This window comes from Macrobrachium rosenbergii, chromosome 27 (assembly GCF_040412425.1).
Source record: "Macrobrachium rosenbergii isolate ZJJX-2024 chromosome 27, ASM4041242v1, whole genome shotgun sequence".
Taxonomy (NCBI): Eukaryota; Metazoa; Arthropoda; class Malacostraca; order Decapoda; family Palaemonidae; genus Macrobrachium; species Macrobrachium rosenbergii.
The window spans coordinates 35,613,697-35,631,576 of NC_089767.1; the positions used below are offsets into that span (position 1 = coordinate 35,613,697).

At 35.9% G+C, this 17,880-nt stretch overlaps 1 protein-coding gene across 25 annotated transcripts in view; it reads left to right on the forward strand.

The window, feature by feature from the left end:
- The window catches only part of sif (still life), a 682,529-nt gene that overhangs the window by 328,879 nt on the left and 335,770 nt on the right, over positions 1-17,880 (forward strand). For 15 of the 25 annotated variants that reach the window (XM_067129380.1, XM_067129383.1, XM_067129387.1 and 12 more), the window contains 3 exons: positions 4,207-4,462; positions 13,949-14,134; positions 14,738-15,775. In XM_067129380.1, the coding sequence (XP_066985481.1) occupies positions 4,207-4,462; positions 13,949-14,134; positions 14,738-15,775 (1,480 nt within the window). The remainder of the gene's footprint in view (positions 1-4,206; positions 4,463-13,948; positions 14,135-14,737; positions 15,776-17,880) is intronic. The other 10 variants (XM_067129395.1, XM_067129397.1, XM_067129391.1 and 7 more) reach the window with 7 other exon arrangements.

Here is a 17,880-nt window from a genome sequence, read left to right on the forward strand (position 1 = left end):
GATTTTAGCGAGATGGGAGATTCCTTCCATCATGCGTATGGCATGCTTTTTCCTTTTATTAGTAATGGTTGTATCAGGATGATACATTAGAGCTAATGTTGTGTAGGGGGATGATAAGCAATTACAATAACCTAATAAAGGTTTAATGAAGTTTTCTATTTAAATCAGCACATGAGAGTTGCATTTGTTTTTATAATAATGGGAAGAATGTTTTGTGCTTTATCTTGTGGTCGATAATGGTAACAGAATGGTACTCAATTCCTTCGTGGATACAAGTAGAAACAGGAGGGTACTGTACAGTTCCTTTACTTATATCTACCTTCCTCAATACTATAAGGAGAATGTTGCCAAACAGTAACCAGATGGTGATGTTTGTTGAGGTGAATAAATAATAATGTGAGGGTATTACTGGGTCTTCTGTGACAGGATCAGTCAGCAAGCTCTCTTATAAAACTACTGGTAAAACAAGAGCACACTGTTTCATCCTAAGAGTGACGTTTCACAAGACCTCTTTTTTTCTCTTTTTTAGCCATTATTGGTATTCTACCTTTATATATATATATATATATATATATATATATATATATATATATATATATATATATATATATATATATATATATACAGATGGTAGCAGGAACAAAATCTCTAGTTTTTCTTATGATGCCAACTGTAACAGAATTGTATTTTTTTTTTTTTTTATTTTATGATGCAGTAACTCAGCTAGGTCATTTTCTCCCCTCCCCCAAACAAATATGCTAATGAACAGAGTGTATGTCATGAACCTAGATCAAGGTCACGCCAAGGTCACTCATACTGGATCCTAAATCAAGGTCATTCTTACGGGGTCAAAGACACAGGGATAGTTAGAAGGAAATTCTTTTTCGGGGCGTTGCTTTAAATTTCAAGGCTTGCAGAAACACTCAGATAGCTCCAATGTCCCTTAAGACCTACCGTATATTATGACCTCCTTTCAGTAATTTGAATAATATATATATATATATATATATATATTGGTATAGAATTATAATTAAATTAAAAAAGAATTATAATTCTTAAAATTGTAGATTATTATAATTTGTTCATATAGTTTCATTCTTGAAGTTATGCAGTTAATTCTGAATGTCTTGGCTTTTCTCAGTGAAGTTCAACGTAATGGCAGAACCTATGGAGTATTTGAAAGGCTTTAAATTAATCAGAGTTGCTTCTTATCACGGTTTAATATAAACGAATATTGAGAAATGTTATTAATACTAATATTGATGAAAAGCACGTTATGAAAAGAACGAAATTCTTAGATCAGTCATCGAGAAACTGAGGGCAGGATTTTCCTCGTGAATGCTTTGCAAGACGTTCTTGGCGGCAATTAGAGAGAGAGAGAGAAGGGGTTGGGGTTGCGGGTGGAAACGCCGAGGAAAATGAGGGGGTGGGGGTGTTTAAACTTAAACATAAGCGTACACGTATACACTTGAAGTCACCATTAGTCCAACTGTTTACTCTGGCACTCTCAATGAAATATTCAGGCATTCACCCCTTCTGATGTCCTCGGGCTCTCTCTCTCTCTCTCTCTCTCTCTCTCTCTCTCTCTCTCTCTCTCTCTCTCTCCCTCTCCGTTCCCCGTTTTCTCTTTTGTCTTGTTTGTAATGATCCAAAGAATATCCCTTTGTTTAATCTCTCTCTCTCTCTCTCTCTCTCTCTCTCTCTCTCTCTCTCTGTGCCATTCGCCACCCTCGTCCGTTCCCCGTTTTTCTCTTTTGTCTTGTTTGTAATGATCCAAAGAATATCCCTTTGTTTAATCTCTCTCTCTCTCTCTCTCTCTCTCTCTCTCTCTCTCTCTCTCTCTCTCTCTCTCTCTCTCTTGTATGCGTTTCATTAGCATAATTTTCCTTTATTTACTCTTTCTTCTCTCTGGTATATATCCTCCCATGGCGCCTGCCTGCCTGTCGCTAAGTGTATGTCAACATTCAACTTTTTTTTTTTTTGTATTTCCATTTCATAACACGGGGGAAACATTCTTCTTCTTCTTTTCAAGCCTCCCGAGTTTTCGGGGACGTTGAAAGATGCACTCCTAACTACGAACGTCAACTTCCATTCTTGAATGGTGTCATTCTTGAATAGTTTCGTTCTTGGACGGTTTCATTACACAAGTTATGACATGGCTTAGTATAACATGTATTTTGAGCGATGCTCCTGAACATTGGACTGTGCTTGTTTAAAGCAGACTGCTGTAGTAATGCGTCTATCATTTAATTATATAGAACCAACTCTGTTACATTAGTACTTGCTCATACATATTAAATGACAGGTAGTGAACATAGGCCTAATAGTACAGCGGAAATTAAATGACAGTTGATGAACTTAGGTCTAGTACTATAGCTTAAAACTGAAGTTTGAATTTTATAAGGAATCATTTATAAAATAACATTACTGCTTGCTCATAGACTTTAAAAGACATGTAATATACGTAGGCCTAGTGATTTAGCGTAAATTAAATGACAGGTAATAAATCTAGGCCTATAAGCACTATATAGCTTACAACTGAACAATTTAAACCCCATTTTCTGCATTTGTGAGAAGGACGTTATTATTTTAATATTGGAGGAATAGAAAATGATTACCGTATTCCAAAGGTCACTTCGGGAGGTTTGTTTTATTAAGTGGCACGAAACTTTATTAGCTGACTTGTGCCCACTAGCGGATCCAGCGGGGACGCGGGCCACTTGGGCACGTCCCCCCCCCCATGAAAAATAATGACAAAATAATAATATTGAAGAATTAGATAACATAAATGAGAAATAAAATGGGAAAAAATAAAAAATTATTATAGAAATAATAAACTTTTGAGAAAATATAATATGAAAATTGGTGCCCCCCCCCATGAAATTTTTCTGGATCCGCTAGTGCCTGTGGCTTTACTCTTATTTTCTTGTACCATTTTAAACTTACCTAATTTTGATCGTTAAGAGTTGATAAGAAATTGTAATATTATAAGATCGTGTGGTTGTTAGTGATGCATTTACAAAATGCCGTTTGACAAATATTTTTATGGTTGTCATTTTATAGTTAAGTTCTTTGGAATATTAGAAGGATGTGGTTGATACTGATGGAATTTGAAAGGAGTTATACCAAGTTTGTGAAATCTTGGTAATACACAGTTTCACGAAATATTTGGTTGTATTTTTGAGTTGGTTTTATGCCATAACGGTTGCTTTAGATGAAAATGTTTATGCTTATGATTATAATCATATTTCAAGTAATTTGAGTTCATAATGACATTGGCTCGAAAGCTGGTATAACAAAAAGCAATGTCACTCTGATAACGCGATAAGGTAACTTATACTCGTGATAATAAGAGTAGGTTTAATAAAACATTGGCTTATTAGTACTAAGGCATGAGATATAATTAGAAATAAGTTTGATCATTTTAAAATAAAATTTTAAGGAAATAGCAAATAAATTTGTTTGAAAATACAGTGCAAGGTAGTATTGATTGAATTTTATATTGATTGAATTTTAAATTAATAAATCTGACTATTCAAAGAAATATTAAAATAAATTACAAGAAGTTTTTTGAAAATACAGTGCAAGGTAGTAGTGATTGGACTTCTAAGACAATATATAGATTTAACTAATAACAAATAAAACCGTAGGGTTTTTTTAAAGAATTTTCTTATGTATTCTTGATATTTCAGCAAAAACTATTTCAAAATTTGTTTTAAGTATTACAAATAAGATTGAGTCTCAAAGTGTTTTGTGGAATGAGAGTAATATTAAAAATACGTGAAGATAATGTTGCATGTTAAGACTTTTAAATTATAATTTTTTTATCAAATATACACCTTATGTGTATATTTTGAAATATGAGTCTCATTTTATTATTGATATTTCAACAAAAACTATTTGGAAATATGCTTTAAGTATCATAGATAAGACTGAGTTTCAGTGTTTAGTAGAATGAAAGTAATATTAAAATTAAATTAAGGCAATTTTGCTTGATAAGACGTCAGTATTACATAAACTTTTTTTTTTTATCAAATATACGTTCTTTGCGTATATCAAATTTTAAAAATACGAGTTTCTCAGATAAGATGCGGGTATCCCTAGTTTAAGCAGAGAAGCGTAGCGTCCGCGCGTTTAAATAAAAAATCCTCGAGGACTGTGATAGCCCTCCAACTTGAAGTGTCTCTCTCTCCTCTCCTTTCGCAGTCTCCTTCCTTCAAGTTCTCGAGGAAGGCCTCGTCGTCCTACTCCTTGAAGTTGGAGCCCGTGCGAGGTGGAGCAGTCGTGGGAGGTGGAGGAGGAGGAGGAGGAGGCGGAGGAGCAGGCACGGGAGGCAAGAACAAGGGGAGGAGAAAGCCAGTCTCGACGCCGGCGTCCCCAAGTAGGACTAGGGAGCCCCAGTGCACCTGCATGACGGCTGAGCAATACGCCAGGCTGCGCGCGCAGGACCCCAGACTCAGAGGTATGGTCGTTTTCCTTACTACTCCCCATGTTTTTTTTAAATTTAAACCATCTTTATTTATCCATTTTTTTCAATATTGCTGTCGTATTACATGTCGTGATTTATGATCAGTGTCATTGCTATATCTTTAGCCGTTTTAATTGAAATGTGATAGGAATTAGATACGAAATTACTTAAGAAATGTGTGGGTATTTGATCAAGTTGCTCATGTTGGTCTATGATTGGCCGAAATTTTAAACTTAAACCCCCCCCAACGCTGCAAGCTTCTTTTTCTTATATAATTTTCATTTTGCCCTTCTCCATTGCCATTTTACCGCCAATCACAGCTCAGCATTGCAACGTATGTAATAGGGTCCACTCATATACTGTAAAGAATATGCAAAATTTCTAAATATCTTGAACTGTTTGCAGAATTCGCTTGAAACTTTTAAGTTATTTACATATTTTGGCTTTAAAAATAGCGGAATTTAGAAATTGTCCATCTAAATATCTATATGCTTTGGGTGATGTAGGATTCGATCGTAGAAATTCCGAAGCGTGCAGTAAGAAACCTCATTTCAGGTAACAATCAAAAAGATAATAATTTCAGGTAATATGTCAAAGCAGTTTTGGTTTAGATACCATTACTGGTGTTAGTACAGAAAAATGAAATTAAAATTACGGTAAAGGTTTTCGCCGTTTAATAAAAAGTTTTGGACTTTACTGAAAAAAAAATATATAATATAATAAGTATTTGTGATAATGTGTGTGTGCATAGCTTTCTATAACCAGACCTCTTGATGAGAAAAGAAATAGTAGAAGCTATTGAAGGCAATTGACTTTTTTGTTAAAAAAAAATTGTTTTATTTATTTTGAAATTTTTTTGGTCGAGATATCGCGGGTACGTTTGTCTTTAATATTTATTTTTCCGAGATCTGATTTCATTTCGACTTTAAAAGAAAAGAGAAAGTTCTCCCAGAACATGTGAAAACTTTGCTGATTTTATTAAAACAAAATCATGTAAACTGTTTTCTCCTAAATCAAGATTTTTTGGAAAATAATTAAAATAAAAATACTTGTATTGTATTTCATGAAAGATTCCTTATAAAATTTTTTTAAAAGCTTCTGTAACCCCAGTTTTCCCAAATCAGCTGACTTCAGTCCCTCCCCTCCCCAAAAAAAAAAAAAAAAACACTTCGACTTCAGTCGGAAAACTTGAATAAGTTTGCTTTCTGTAAAAGCGAGTTGCGTTCAGTTGCTGTAAAAGTGAGTTGCAACAGTTACTGTAAGAGTGAGTTGCGTTCAGTTAGTGGTAAAGCTAGTTGCGTTCACTTGCTGTAAAAATGAATTACGTTTAATTACTCCTGGAATTAGTGAATGATTAAAAGATTAGCTAAAAGATATTATTTCATTATATAGAAGGTAACAGGAATTATGAGTTGATTTTTACATAATTGGTAAAAAACTTAAATTTTATAACTTACCATTTATCCTTTTAGTCTTATTAGGAACAAGAACGACCAGAGTTTCAATTTGACAGACTTTAAATATGTTAGAGGTTAGTTTTTTCTGGGCTTTTGTTTTTTAAAAGCTGTAAAAAATGTTTGAACACTTCTGGGTTGTCAAAAGTACACGAAACTTATTTTTATTCATTAGGGTTTGTCAAAAGCAGAAGGAACTCACTATAATTAGGCTTTAGGAAGTTGTGAATATTTTGATTCAAGGGGTTTTGAAATGCTCTAAGTTTGGATTGTTATTATTATTATTATTATTATTATTATTATTATTATTATTATTATTATTATTATTATTATTATTATTATTATTATTTATTTGATGGTTACTGAAATTCATAGGTTATTGGTAGCTGCGTAAAGCATGCGTACTTCAGTTTAGGCTTCATATTACCGTTTTCGTTAAGTTACAAAAGCTACATAATCATTATTGTCCTGCCTCCTCAAGAGTTTCTTGGATTAGTTCGGTTCGTTTTGCAATAGTGAAAGTCAGGTGACAATTTGTTTCTTTAAATTCCATTTACGTAGGTCACGTGGTCTTCACTCATAAACTGGACTTATTAAAATTGAGGAATGTCTTCGAGAAAGACTCTGATTGAATTTTTTTTTTCACCCCAACGCAACTCCTTTTAAAGAGAGTCTTATCTCCCTGGTCTTAGCTTCTGTACATATCTTAGAGAGAGAAAAGTTCACGTGCAAGTTATTGATTTTTAATATTTTGATGTTAATTCAATTCCTTTAATTGTGCCCTAATGAAACTACTGAATTTATTCTATAATTCATTCCATAATTATATAATCATGATTACTTTTGGGTTTCATACTTCACACAGTCCCATAAAACTTGGTACATACTACATCATATTCGTATTGTCCCCCACAAAATAGAACTCACTGTTCTACATTACACATAAGCTTCAGAGCGTTATACTTCATTTTACACAGTATACATTTTTTATTTAAATTCACATTGTTGTATATACGGTACACAAACCTGTGCGTTCTTGGATATAACTCTTATATATTTTTTTTGCCTGTACTTGGTACTACATCTGTATATTGTTCTACAGAAAATCTTATTTTTGGTGTATGTTTGTTATCTTACCCAAGAATTTGTTAAAATTGCACTTGGACAACCCTTTTACCCACTCCAGACCCCCTTTTAGTGTTTACTTCTTGCAGAAGGGGTTGCCTCCTTGATCAGTTCTATACCTAAGATAGACAGTTGTTTCCCTTCATTAGAAGAGCCTCTCTACTAACTGGAACTTCTTTTTAAAAAAGACCAGCCAGGTTAGTTAAATGGTCCAGAAACACTTGGTTCAAAGACCTGTACAGGTGTGCTGGAAGTTGTAGTACAAGAAATGACCTAAGACATATGGAAATGGCCATATTTTTATGTTGGACTGATTATCTTCTGTTTTCCCTCAAGGCATATGTTTGGTACCACTCTGGTTTGTGTCTGGGACAAAATATTTGTCGGTTTTGAAGACTTTTGTTCAAGTTTTTCTAGACAAAGTACCTGTTCAGTTATCCTGACTTTAGCACTTGTTCTGCTTGGAAATAGTGGCTTATATGTGAAGATATATATTAATTATTTAAGTGTTCCCGTGACGTGCATCACTAAACTTTTGTAATTTTAAGACTTAATAATAGAGCTTCTCAACTTGGTAAAATCTCGTCGATATGTAGAGCAACATTGTTTCAGCATCAACTAAGACTATTGCATAAAAGCAGTGTCTAATGTTGTCGAATATCGTGTTACTGTTGGTAAGTTTTTTTCTGTGGCGAATTAATTCACCCTGCTGTTGTATACTGTCATCTGAATCCTTGCGTTTGCTCCAAAAGAAAGTAGAGATGGTGACAACTGTTCTGACGCCATCTTGGGTTAACTGCTCTGGGAGAGCAAATGGGTACAGAATTGTTACTGTGTGCAATGATTCAAGATACTGTACATCTAATTGAAAAGGAGGCTGGTAGAAACACGTGCTGGACTAACACTTTCTGTTTAGTCGTCTAATATATGTATCCTAGATGCAGGCCAGTCCTAATTTGGACAAGAACCCCATATATACATATATAAAGTTTAATCATTACCTTTGGAAATAGGCTTTCGATATTTTGTGATCGATCATCATAGGTAGGTTTTCCAAGTTACATAATAGGCTAAAGTTTGCCATTCCTCTCTGGAAAATTTAGTTTTTACTAAATTGTGATCATCACCAACACTCATCGTGTGCTGCAAGAATAAAATGAATGTATATTGTCTCAAGTTTTGTAAGCAAACATTTATTACCGAGGACATGAAATCATAGTAAAAATTAGTTCCTGTGTAGCAGAAACTGAAAGAAGTCAGGTGATGTACCTCCCTTACTGGAACGGAACGGACAGAAAGAAAATATATAGTGAAGAGTCTGGCAAAACTTCTTTGGTGTCGGGTGTTGCTTGATAAATCACCTTATAACTAACTAGTGGTCCTTGACCTTATTTCATACGTAGTATGTCTTTCCATGGTGTTCTGTTGCTTGACAGTTTGTTGCAAAACTGAAAGTCTGCTGGGGATATATAAACTGTTTTGTTAAGTGACAATCTTTTTGTTGCTTACTTGATGTCTGTGCTCCTTATTTATGATTCATGGCTGCCCGGTATTGATGTCAACGTGGATTGTGAACGTATATTTATTTTTTCATAGATTATGGACTTTGTTCTATCATGGATTGGATTAGGTCAATGGAATCTAGAGACTAAAAAGCGAAAAGACTTAGTTGGACAGTTGGACAAGAAGATAGAGACCTAGAAAGTAAATGGAGACAACGCACAAGGCTCTCAAGGTGAAACTGGGAGAAAACCTCTCAGTTGCCCTAAGAGGCAGTAGTTAGAGAGGCTGGACAGGTGTCCCATGTTAGGCTCAAATATTGAGGTTCTTGTCCCCTATTTCAATACAGAATATCGATTCTGTGTGTCAAGGATATTGTCTGTGGCGTTGCTAGCAGAGATGAGGTTTGTGCTTTGGTTTCTGATGGTAAAATCTCTTTGAAAAGAGTTTCTCTCTCTCCATTTTTGCCACGTCAAGGTATCCAGAGAAAAACAAATACTTCATGGTTGTTTACAACAGCCTGCAAAAGTTGTGGACGTACTCACTCCAAAGGTGATAGTTCGCAGTTTCCTAAAAGATCTGTTACCTATTTTTTACAGACTATTTCAAAATAATCACTTCTATAGAATTCCAAGTATCTTCTTTAAGACTCGTCATTATCAAAGGCATTTCTCATCTTTTCCCCACGAATTAAAATGCCAGAATTCTTTGGATGGACTGATGTATGGCTCTGGGATGTGTAAATTTAGTGGCTGAGGCTTGGCGTGTATTTTCCCAAGGCTCCATAAACGTGTCTTTCTTGTATGGAAACCAAAGATGGTTTTATACTCTTTACGCCAATATAAGTTGAAATTGCCCATGAATTATGGAGCATACACATTGTGTATCTGATGGTGTATTCTCCAAAACATTGCAAGCTAGTGAAGGGTTTCAACACAAGAAAACTCTTTTCCCAATAATAGAAATTCAATCTGTTCTCGTGTTTTTATGGAAATACAGTACTTCATATTTTATTGCTGGTGAAATCTACTATTCCCCACTTGTCTTTTTTTTTTTGTGGTGGCATTCATCAGAGGCTTCGGTTTGCAGCAAGCAGATTGACTTAATGGAGGTCAATCATTTTTTTTTTACATCAAGACTGCCTTTACCTAAGTTTAAAGTAACAGGAAAAATGTCTCCGTTACTGTACTTAATTCCGACAAATTCAGCTTCGCCATATTGTTGTACTTTTGTCATAATGCGTTCGCCTTTCACAATCGCACAACGAGCATGCTGTACAATCACTTAAAAAAGAAAAACACTATACACACATACGCACACAAGCACACACACGCTCTTAAATGCTTGCTTAGAGCATTCAAGAACCATGTCCCCTTGAAAGCACATTTTTGCACAAGCAAGCACCGAAATCCAAAATATGATAACGACTAATGGAGTTAAAACATTAAGTACAATTAAATAGCAACTCTGGAAAAATAAAGTCTTTTTTAATCAATAATTTTTAACGCTTGGTACTGATTTATTTTTTATTTTTATACAATGTAATCTCATTACCTTTTTACAGGTGGTCATTATAATGAAAATGAACATTATAAATCCCACGAATTTTAACTCAATTCATAATTGATCATTTTTAATTCGCTTGAATAATGACATAATGACGTAAATCTTAATTTTTTTTTCTTAAAAACTAATGATTACTGTTATTTCACCAGACCGATTGGCCAAAATTTTATTCGTTATTTTTTGCTTCAGTAATTTAAATCATTCAGGGTATGATTTCAGAGGGGAAAAAAACGCCTTGCAGGTGAGGAGTTTTATCCGTTACTATTGTGATCTTTTTTTATATATATATATTTTTTTGTTCTCAAAATTTGTGCGTGAAATCTTGACGTCTATTTGTGTTTGTGTTTCAGTGTCTTACTCTAATCGACCGTGATAAGGACACCTTATGTTAATGCAGATGTTAAATTTGATTCGTGATTTTTTAATGACTCCACCATATTATGACGTGTGTGCTAAATCATTTATGATGATGGGATTACCTGTGTGTTGTTGGCAGGACTTTGTCTGAGTGACTTGTCACAGAGCAGGGGGTGTAACGAAACTTTTTTATACATATTTTTTGTGTTGAAATAGGTCCACTTTGGAGTGATTTATACATAAATTTATAGAGGATTTAGGTAGTTGGATTATTTTTCTTGAAACAGGTGGAGTGATTTACACATAAATTTATAGAAAATGTAGGGAGTTTCATTATTTTTCTGATTTTTTTTTTTTTGTGTTAAATAGTTCCATTTTGGAGTGATTTCTACTTAAATTTATAGAAAATGTAGGTAGTTTCATTATTTTTCTGATTTTTTGTGTTGAAATAGGTCCGTTTTGGAGTGACTTCTACGTAGATTTATAGAAAATGTAGGTAGTTTCATTATTTTTCTGATTTTTATATTTTTTTGTGGTGAAATAGGTACATTATGGAGTGATTTCTACATAAATTTATAGAAAAATTTTGGTAACTTATTTATTTGTTCTTATTTCGTAGAAATAAATTCCATTTTGGAGTGATTTCGGTATTAAGAAAAATAGAATATGTAGGTAATTTATTTTTTTATTTCTTGGAAATAAATTTTCCTCAAAAAAAATTTTTTGCAGACCATAAATTTTTTATTGCAATGTTTTTATACTCATCATAGTCACTCACTAGAGTGATTTAAGAAATAAATTTTTTTTAACTGCAGGTCAAAATAATTATAAAAAAAAATTGCCCGACGAGGTTAGAGGATTTTTGTTCCCATAACGGGACTAGTTATTTTTTAATTCCCTTTCATGATAAATGTATCCCCCTTTTTTTTAAATGTCTCAAAACAACATCATGTTTTGGAGGAAAAAAAAACAACGAATACTTGTTAGGAGAAGTATGTCTTGTGAATTGTGTGTGTGTGTGTGTTTGCCCTATAACACCTTTATATATATACATTTTCTTTTTTTTTTTATTATTATTTTCGTGTATCATTTTTCCGTTGAAATGTTTTCTTTTCTAACGTTTTCATTGCAGTATTTTTACCTAAAGGACAAAACGAGAATACAGTTAACTGTAGGTATAAATAATCAGTTTTTCCCTTTAAAAGTTATTCTGTTTGTTATCGATATACATACGGCATATATATATATATGTATGTATGTATGTATATATGTATGTATATATATGTATACATATATATAGATATATAAATATATATATATGTATATATATGGTTGTGTGTATGTTCTGTTTATATATGTATATAAGTTTGTATATACAATATGTATATATATGGTGTATGTATCTGTATTACTACACACGTACAAATATCATATATGTATATATATACACAGATGTAAGCATATACATATATACTCTATGTAAAGGCAGTGTCCCCACATGCTATGCGGTATTACACAGTAAATAATCCTCATTAGAGAGCATCTAAATTCGAAGGAGAAGCTGAAAACTTTCACTTCGAATCAGGCTTTCGACAACGTGTGTAATGCTCTCTGTGTGTGGGGGGGCCCACTGACCCCCCCCCCTCCCCCCATAGTTACTTCATGTTTGATGTTCCGTAGTATCTGGATAATTTTCTAAGTAGAAAGGAAGACTTACTTATGTTCTGGAGAGAGAGAGAGTATGAGGAATACACCATGTGTATGTTGTATATATTTTTATGTGTATGTATAGCGTACAGTGTATATGAATACTTGAATACATTCATATATAAGTCAGTCATATATATGTGTATGCATTCTATAGTGCACAGTGTGTATATACTCCGTGTCACGTATACATACACATATTGATAGATATCAAATACGAGTGTTTATATACCGTATATAAAAAGTACGTGTCTAAATATATATATATATACCCATACACACATGCACTCTGTAGCAGTCGGTGTTAATCTAGACAGCTGTCCTGTCCACAAGAGTCGTAATGAATATATATACACCTGTACTGAATATACACACACCTGTCAGTTTAAATTCGAAAGTCAAAAAGTAAAACGCAAAACTTTCGAGTAAAGTAATTAACCGTACCCACTTCAGTTATACTGCCCCCAGTCCCATTGTATATATAAATATGTATATGTATATATATATGTATATGTATATACATATATAATTGTGTCATAGCCCACTTATAGTGTCCCCCTCCCCCTCCGTCACACTCCCCCCCCTCCCTTTTGTTGGTAGATCACCATTTGTACTCTCAAAGACAAAACCTGATGTGTGTCTTACTGCATTCTTCGTCATATTTTTATGGTTCGTGTTTATCCTACATTATCTCTTTATTATTCACTGTGACGTTTCTAGATCTCTCTTTGTTATCATCATTTATCATGGTTGATTACTTCTGCACTCATTCATCGCTGTCAGAGCTGGTGAAGAGGAGACTATCCTGGTTAAAATTGCCTTTTTCGTAACAAATAATGTGGACATCGTTATCACAAAATGGCCTCTTTTTGACTGAATTGTAATTTTGATAGAAGAGAGTTGGTAATAGTAATTCGTTTTCATTCAAATATAGATGCCATTTTGTTTTCGTCTAGAGAAACATGTGGCTTTTGAGACTTCTTTATAAAGTTGGCATCATATATACCTGTACGCTTTTATTGGCACCAACCAGAATCATGCGAAAGGTACCTGCTTGTCCTAATTAAGCAGCCATTCCCTACCTCTTTTAAAAGAGCTGTATTGTGTTAATTTGAAGAGATTTTTAATAACTCACATTAAGTAAATTGAAAGAATATTTTTATCTTTATTTTCTAGAGGTCCACCAATTATTCTCCCAGAGGCATTTCTTCTCCAATAAGGCCAAGAATGCCTCTGAAGACCAGGACAGTCTCTGTCATTGTGCTCTGAATCTTTTATCTTTTAGTCCTCAGAAATGTCTATCTATATATATATATATATATATATTTTGTCTGAAAACTTATATAGTTAATGTATTGGCCAAAGTTAGATATAAATATAGTGTCTCTCAATTTCTCCCTGTTTAACCCAACCCCCTGCACATATTTGGTATCTTGTACAGTTTCGTAATACTTGCTTTGTCAAAAAATCCAAAATAACTGTACATAAAATGTGATGATGAAGCTTATTGCTCTTTTTTTTTTTTTTTTTTTTTACATTTTGAGTTTTGCTATTGAGTTTATTATGCATTTTTTATTTATCGAATTCCGTCTTGCGAGGGCGGAATTCTGTAATCGCCATGACAGTTTTCAACTGAGCACTAATTCTTTAAATACACAGCTTTGCTTTTCCCTTTAAAAAATTTCTGTTCTTAAAAAATTAGGAGTCTTATGATAATGACCTTTATTGTTTCTTGAATCCTCTTGTTAGTCATAGGCTGTTTTACTTGCAGAAGACAATGGAACAGATGAAAATGTTGCCATGTGCAAGTGCAAGTGTAAGACAGAGGGTAATGTCACAGAAATGAAAGAAAATGGGATCATGGTTGTTGACACTCTTAAAGAAAACGGGTTCACCAGAGCTCCTTCAGATTCCCCGCCAGAAGTTTATGACAATCTTCTTCTTCAGTTTGAGAAAAGTTTGTTTTTTTTAGTTTGTCAGCTTTTCATTTTGTTTATTTTTTAATATTTCTTTATTTATTTAACAAACTGGTGGTGGTGATGTATTGAAATAATGAAATTCCGTACTAATATTATTTATTTCCCTTTTTCCTTATTTTTGATTCTGATTTCTGGTTCTGAAAATCACTGAGCAATAATAAGCACATTAATTAATTCATTGTGTTGTATAACGAGTTGTGCAGTTTTTTTATTTTGTAAATTAATCTTTCACACACTGAATGCATAATTCATGAAATTCAGTAATGATATCCTTAATGTTAATGCAGAATGTCAGTTAATGCAGACCCTGTTTTTGATTTTCTGATTTTCTCCCTTGTTGAGAGTTCTCTTTGATTGATGTGAAGGCATTAAATTATGTAATGCAAATGCAAAAAAAAAAACATTGCGTAAGCTAAAAATGTTTCAGAGTGAAGGTAGGTAAAAAACATATCCATCTTAATCAGATCAATTGTATGGACAGGAAAAAAAAGCTTTTTGTGTTAGCTGTCTGTCTGTCTGTCTGTCTGTCTGTCTGTGCGACAGGATACTGTACTGTGAACTAAGTTTATGTATGGCCACAGGTTCAGCGACTTTGCCGCGCACGCAGGGGGGTCGTGGAGTGGTGGAAGGGCCCTCCTCCACCACTCGGACTGCCAACCATGGCTCAGCCCAAACAGCTGCCAACACTACCAACACGACCACCACCCAGGTGGCCATGTGCGAAACCATGGCCTCCAGACGAGGAGGAGGCGGAGGAGGAGGAGGAGGAGGTGGAGGAGGAGGAGGAGGAGGAGGAGGAGCGGACACCTACGCTCCCATGAAGCTCAGCGGAAACAGAGACCCCCGGCAGCCTCCCTCCCACCACGCATCTCATGCCTCCCTTCAACCCAAATCAGGTACCGGTGTCGGGACACTGACCCGTAACAAAGAGGAGGCGCCTGTGTCCGTCGGAGGCGCCAGCGACCGCGGAGGATTAGGAGGAGAGCCGGCAACGCCCGGAGGCGGAGGCGGCGGCGGCGGAGTAGGAGGAGGAGGAGGGCGCAGCCTGCGAGACAGCCGGCGAGAACTGTCGTCGAAGAGCGTGGACTACTCGGAGATGGACACCGTGCGAGAGACGGACACGCTGACGCGCCGCGCCCGCAGCAAGAGCACCGACGACGTGACAAAAGGTGACCGACACGATGCTGATGATGAGAGCCTCACCCTCGATTCCAATACTCTTAAGAGAATGTTGAAGCCCATAACCACCACCTCCACCATCACCGCCACAGAGTCGCCCCTGACCTCCCCGGAGTCATGGCGGCGCAGAGTCCACCGCGCCGAGGGGCTGCTCGGCTCCTCCTCCATGCGAGGAACCCTGCTCAGGGGGGGCTCCACTGTCTCTTATGCCGATGGTTTCAGTTCGGAACCGGAAGCACCCCGCCCACACCGACTGACGCCCTCCAGGTCGGCCATGAGTGTGTTGGGCGGGGATGAAGGCAGCACCGGCGGCGGCGGCGGCGGCGGCGGCGGGGGCCGCAGGGGCCGTGGGTTCCACCTTGACCTGGGAGAGCGTGAGTCTCCGCCTTCTGACCATCAGCTCTTCGACTTGGCCTGCTACGCCACCACCCCCTCCTCAAGTAGGCCGGCCCGCCGCGCCCCCCCACCCCCTCCTCCCACTCCGTACCTAACACCTCGTCACAGTGGTCCTTCTACTTCTCTCCTGCTGCACGGTGGGCGGTGGGCGGCGTGGTGCCACCCGCTGGCCCATCCCCGGGCCCTGCAGCCCCCGCTGGCCATCTATCTTCACCTCATAATCTCTATATATACTTTTATATACTCATATATATATACATATATCTATATGTATGCAGATAGTAAGACTTGACTCTTCACCATCCACCGCCTTGAGAGCTTTACGGGTCCAATGATGACCACGGGCCTCTGGCGCTCAAAATAAAAAAAAAAAAAGATAAAAACAATGCAAACAAAAATAATGAAAGACGGAAGAGTGAGGAAACCACGGAGTTTATTGTCATTCTCTTCTTTTTAAACTGATTATGGCCAGTTGTCCTTTTCCACATCCTCCTCCTCCTACAGTCATTCCTTCATCAATATCCTTTCCCCCTCCCTCCCTCCCACGCCCCTACTCCTGCCCTTCCTCCCGTTCCTTCTGTTCCCGTCCACGAGCTCCTAGTTAAGCTAAACTCCGTGGTTCGAAAAAAAGGGGGTAGGTGACTTCTTGATTCCCCTTCCGGGATCAGCCCATACAGTCACGCACAGGGCCCATCAGCGGCAGAGTTTTTGCTTTTTGACATCATATCTATAGGATATCTGTTTTACTTCAGACAAATGAAAAAAAAATGATATATAAATTTAAGCATTTGACTTATAGACTGGCCGAACGTTTTCATTCATTGTTCAAACACTAAGACGAGGTGTTAGATTTTTTTCATTCAAAAGACGTTTGCATGATGGCTTAGATTCGTTTTTTCCATTGCATGAGTTCTGCATGTCTTTATATATATTTTTTTATTTTTTTAAACCATATCAATAAGTGCACATTTAAAAAAAAGTATTTCTATTATGATATACAGTACAATATTGGCAAATAAATACTTCCATTTTTTTGTTCGTTGTTGTTTATCAGAAAGGGAGACAAAAACATTTGTTTGATTTTTTTTTTTCGTGTCATTCATGCCATATTCCTCTTTGTTTTTCGTTTGTTTGCTTTCGTGTTTCATTTCACGCAAGACATTCGGGAGGATGACATAGTTGTTGCTGAGTTTCTTTTAACAATTTTTCCTCGTGATTTTTCCACCTGTTTAGGGAAGGAAACAAGTACATTTGGATTTATAATTCAACTCTTAATTAGGTATTGGAGACTTTTCGGTGTGTGGTTTTACCATCTCAGTCGAAAGTCTCAGAATATTAAAGCATACGAGTAGCTGACGTATGAAGACATATAGACAAGAAGATGTGCTATTTTATTAATCTTGGGCCAGAAGAAATTTACGTATGAACATTTGTGGACAAGATGTGCTATTTTATTAATCTAGGGACCGATTGAGTTTATTGTTTTTTGGTCAAGGAAGGAAGACATTGCAAAGGTAAATAAATGATCTGTCTTTATTTGCTTGCACACTGATTTCTGACCAACTAGGTCACTTCGATTTGAAAAAAATGAGACATGTTGGTCGTCATGTAATTATAAATAGTTGGGTACATCAGCAACACTGGAGAACTTAAACCCACCGATGTTTAGTGGGAACATCTGTGTAAATGTTCATCTCAGACAAAAAAATGCTTACTTAGTTAATAACTGTCCCGGTTTTATGTTGATTAAATAAATAAATGACATTAGTAAAGAGCTTTAGGTAAGAGCAAAAATTTAAAGCAATTTTGAGCAGTGCTTAAGATTTTAAATACAATGAAGGTCAAGACAAACAACTCTGTGGTTTTTCCAGTGTCTCATGAATGTCGAATGAGTAACAAATTTAGGTATTTGGTTTTACTGGCTGCAGTCAAGATTATAAGAGGGAAATACTTGCTCTATTTTATCCAGTTGCGAAAAGAAAAATTTCAGATTTAAAATTCATCATCCCATGGAAAATCAAAAGTTAGTTTCTGTAGACTTCTAGCAGATCAGACCCTTTCTTTGTGGATTTGTAAAATTTTATGGTGAATTTATAGTAAGAGCGAACTCATTCAGACTATTGCTCTAGGTGATAATGATAGAAGCTTC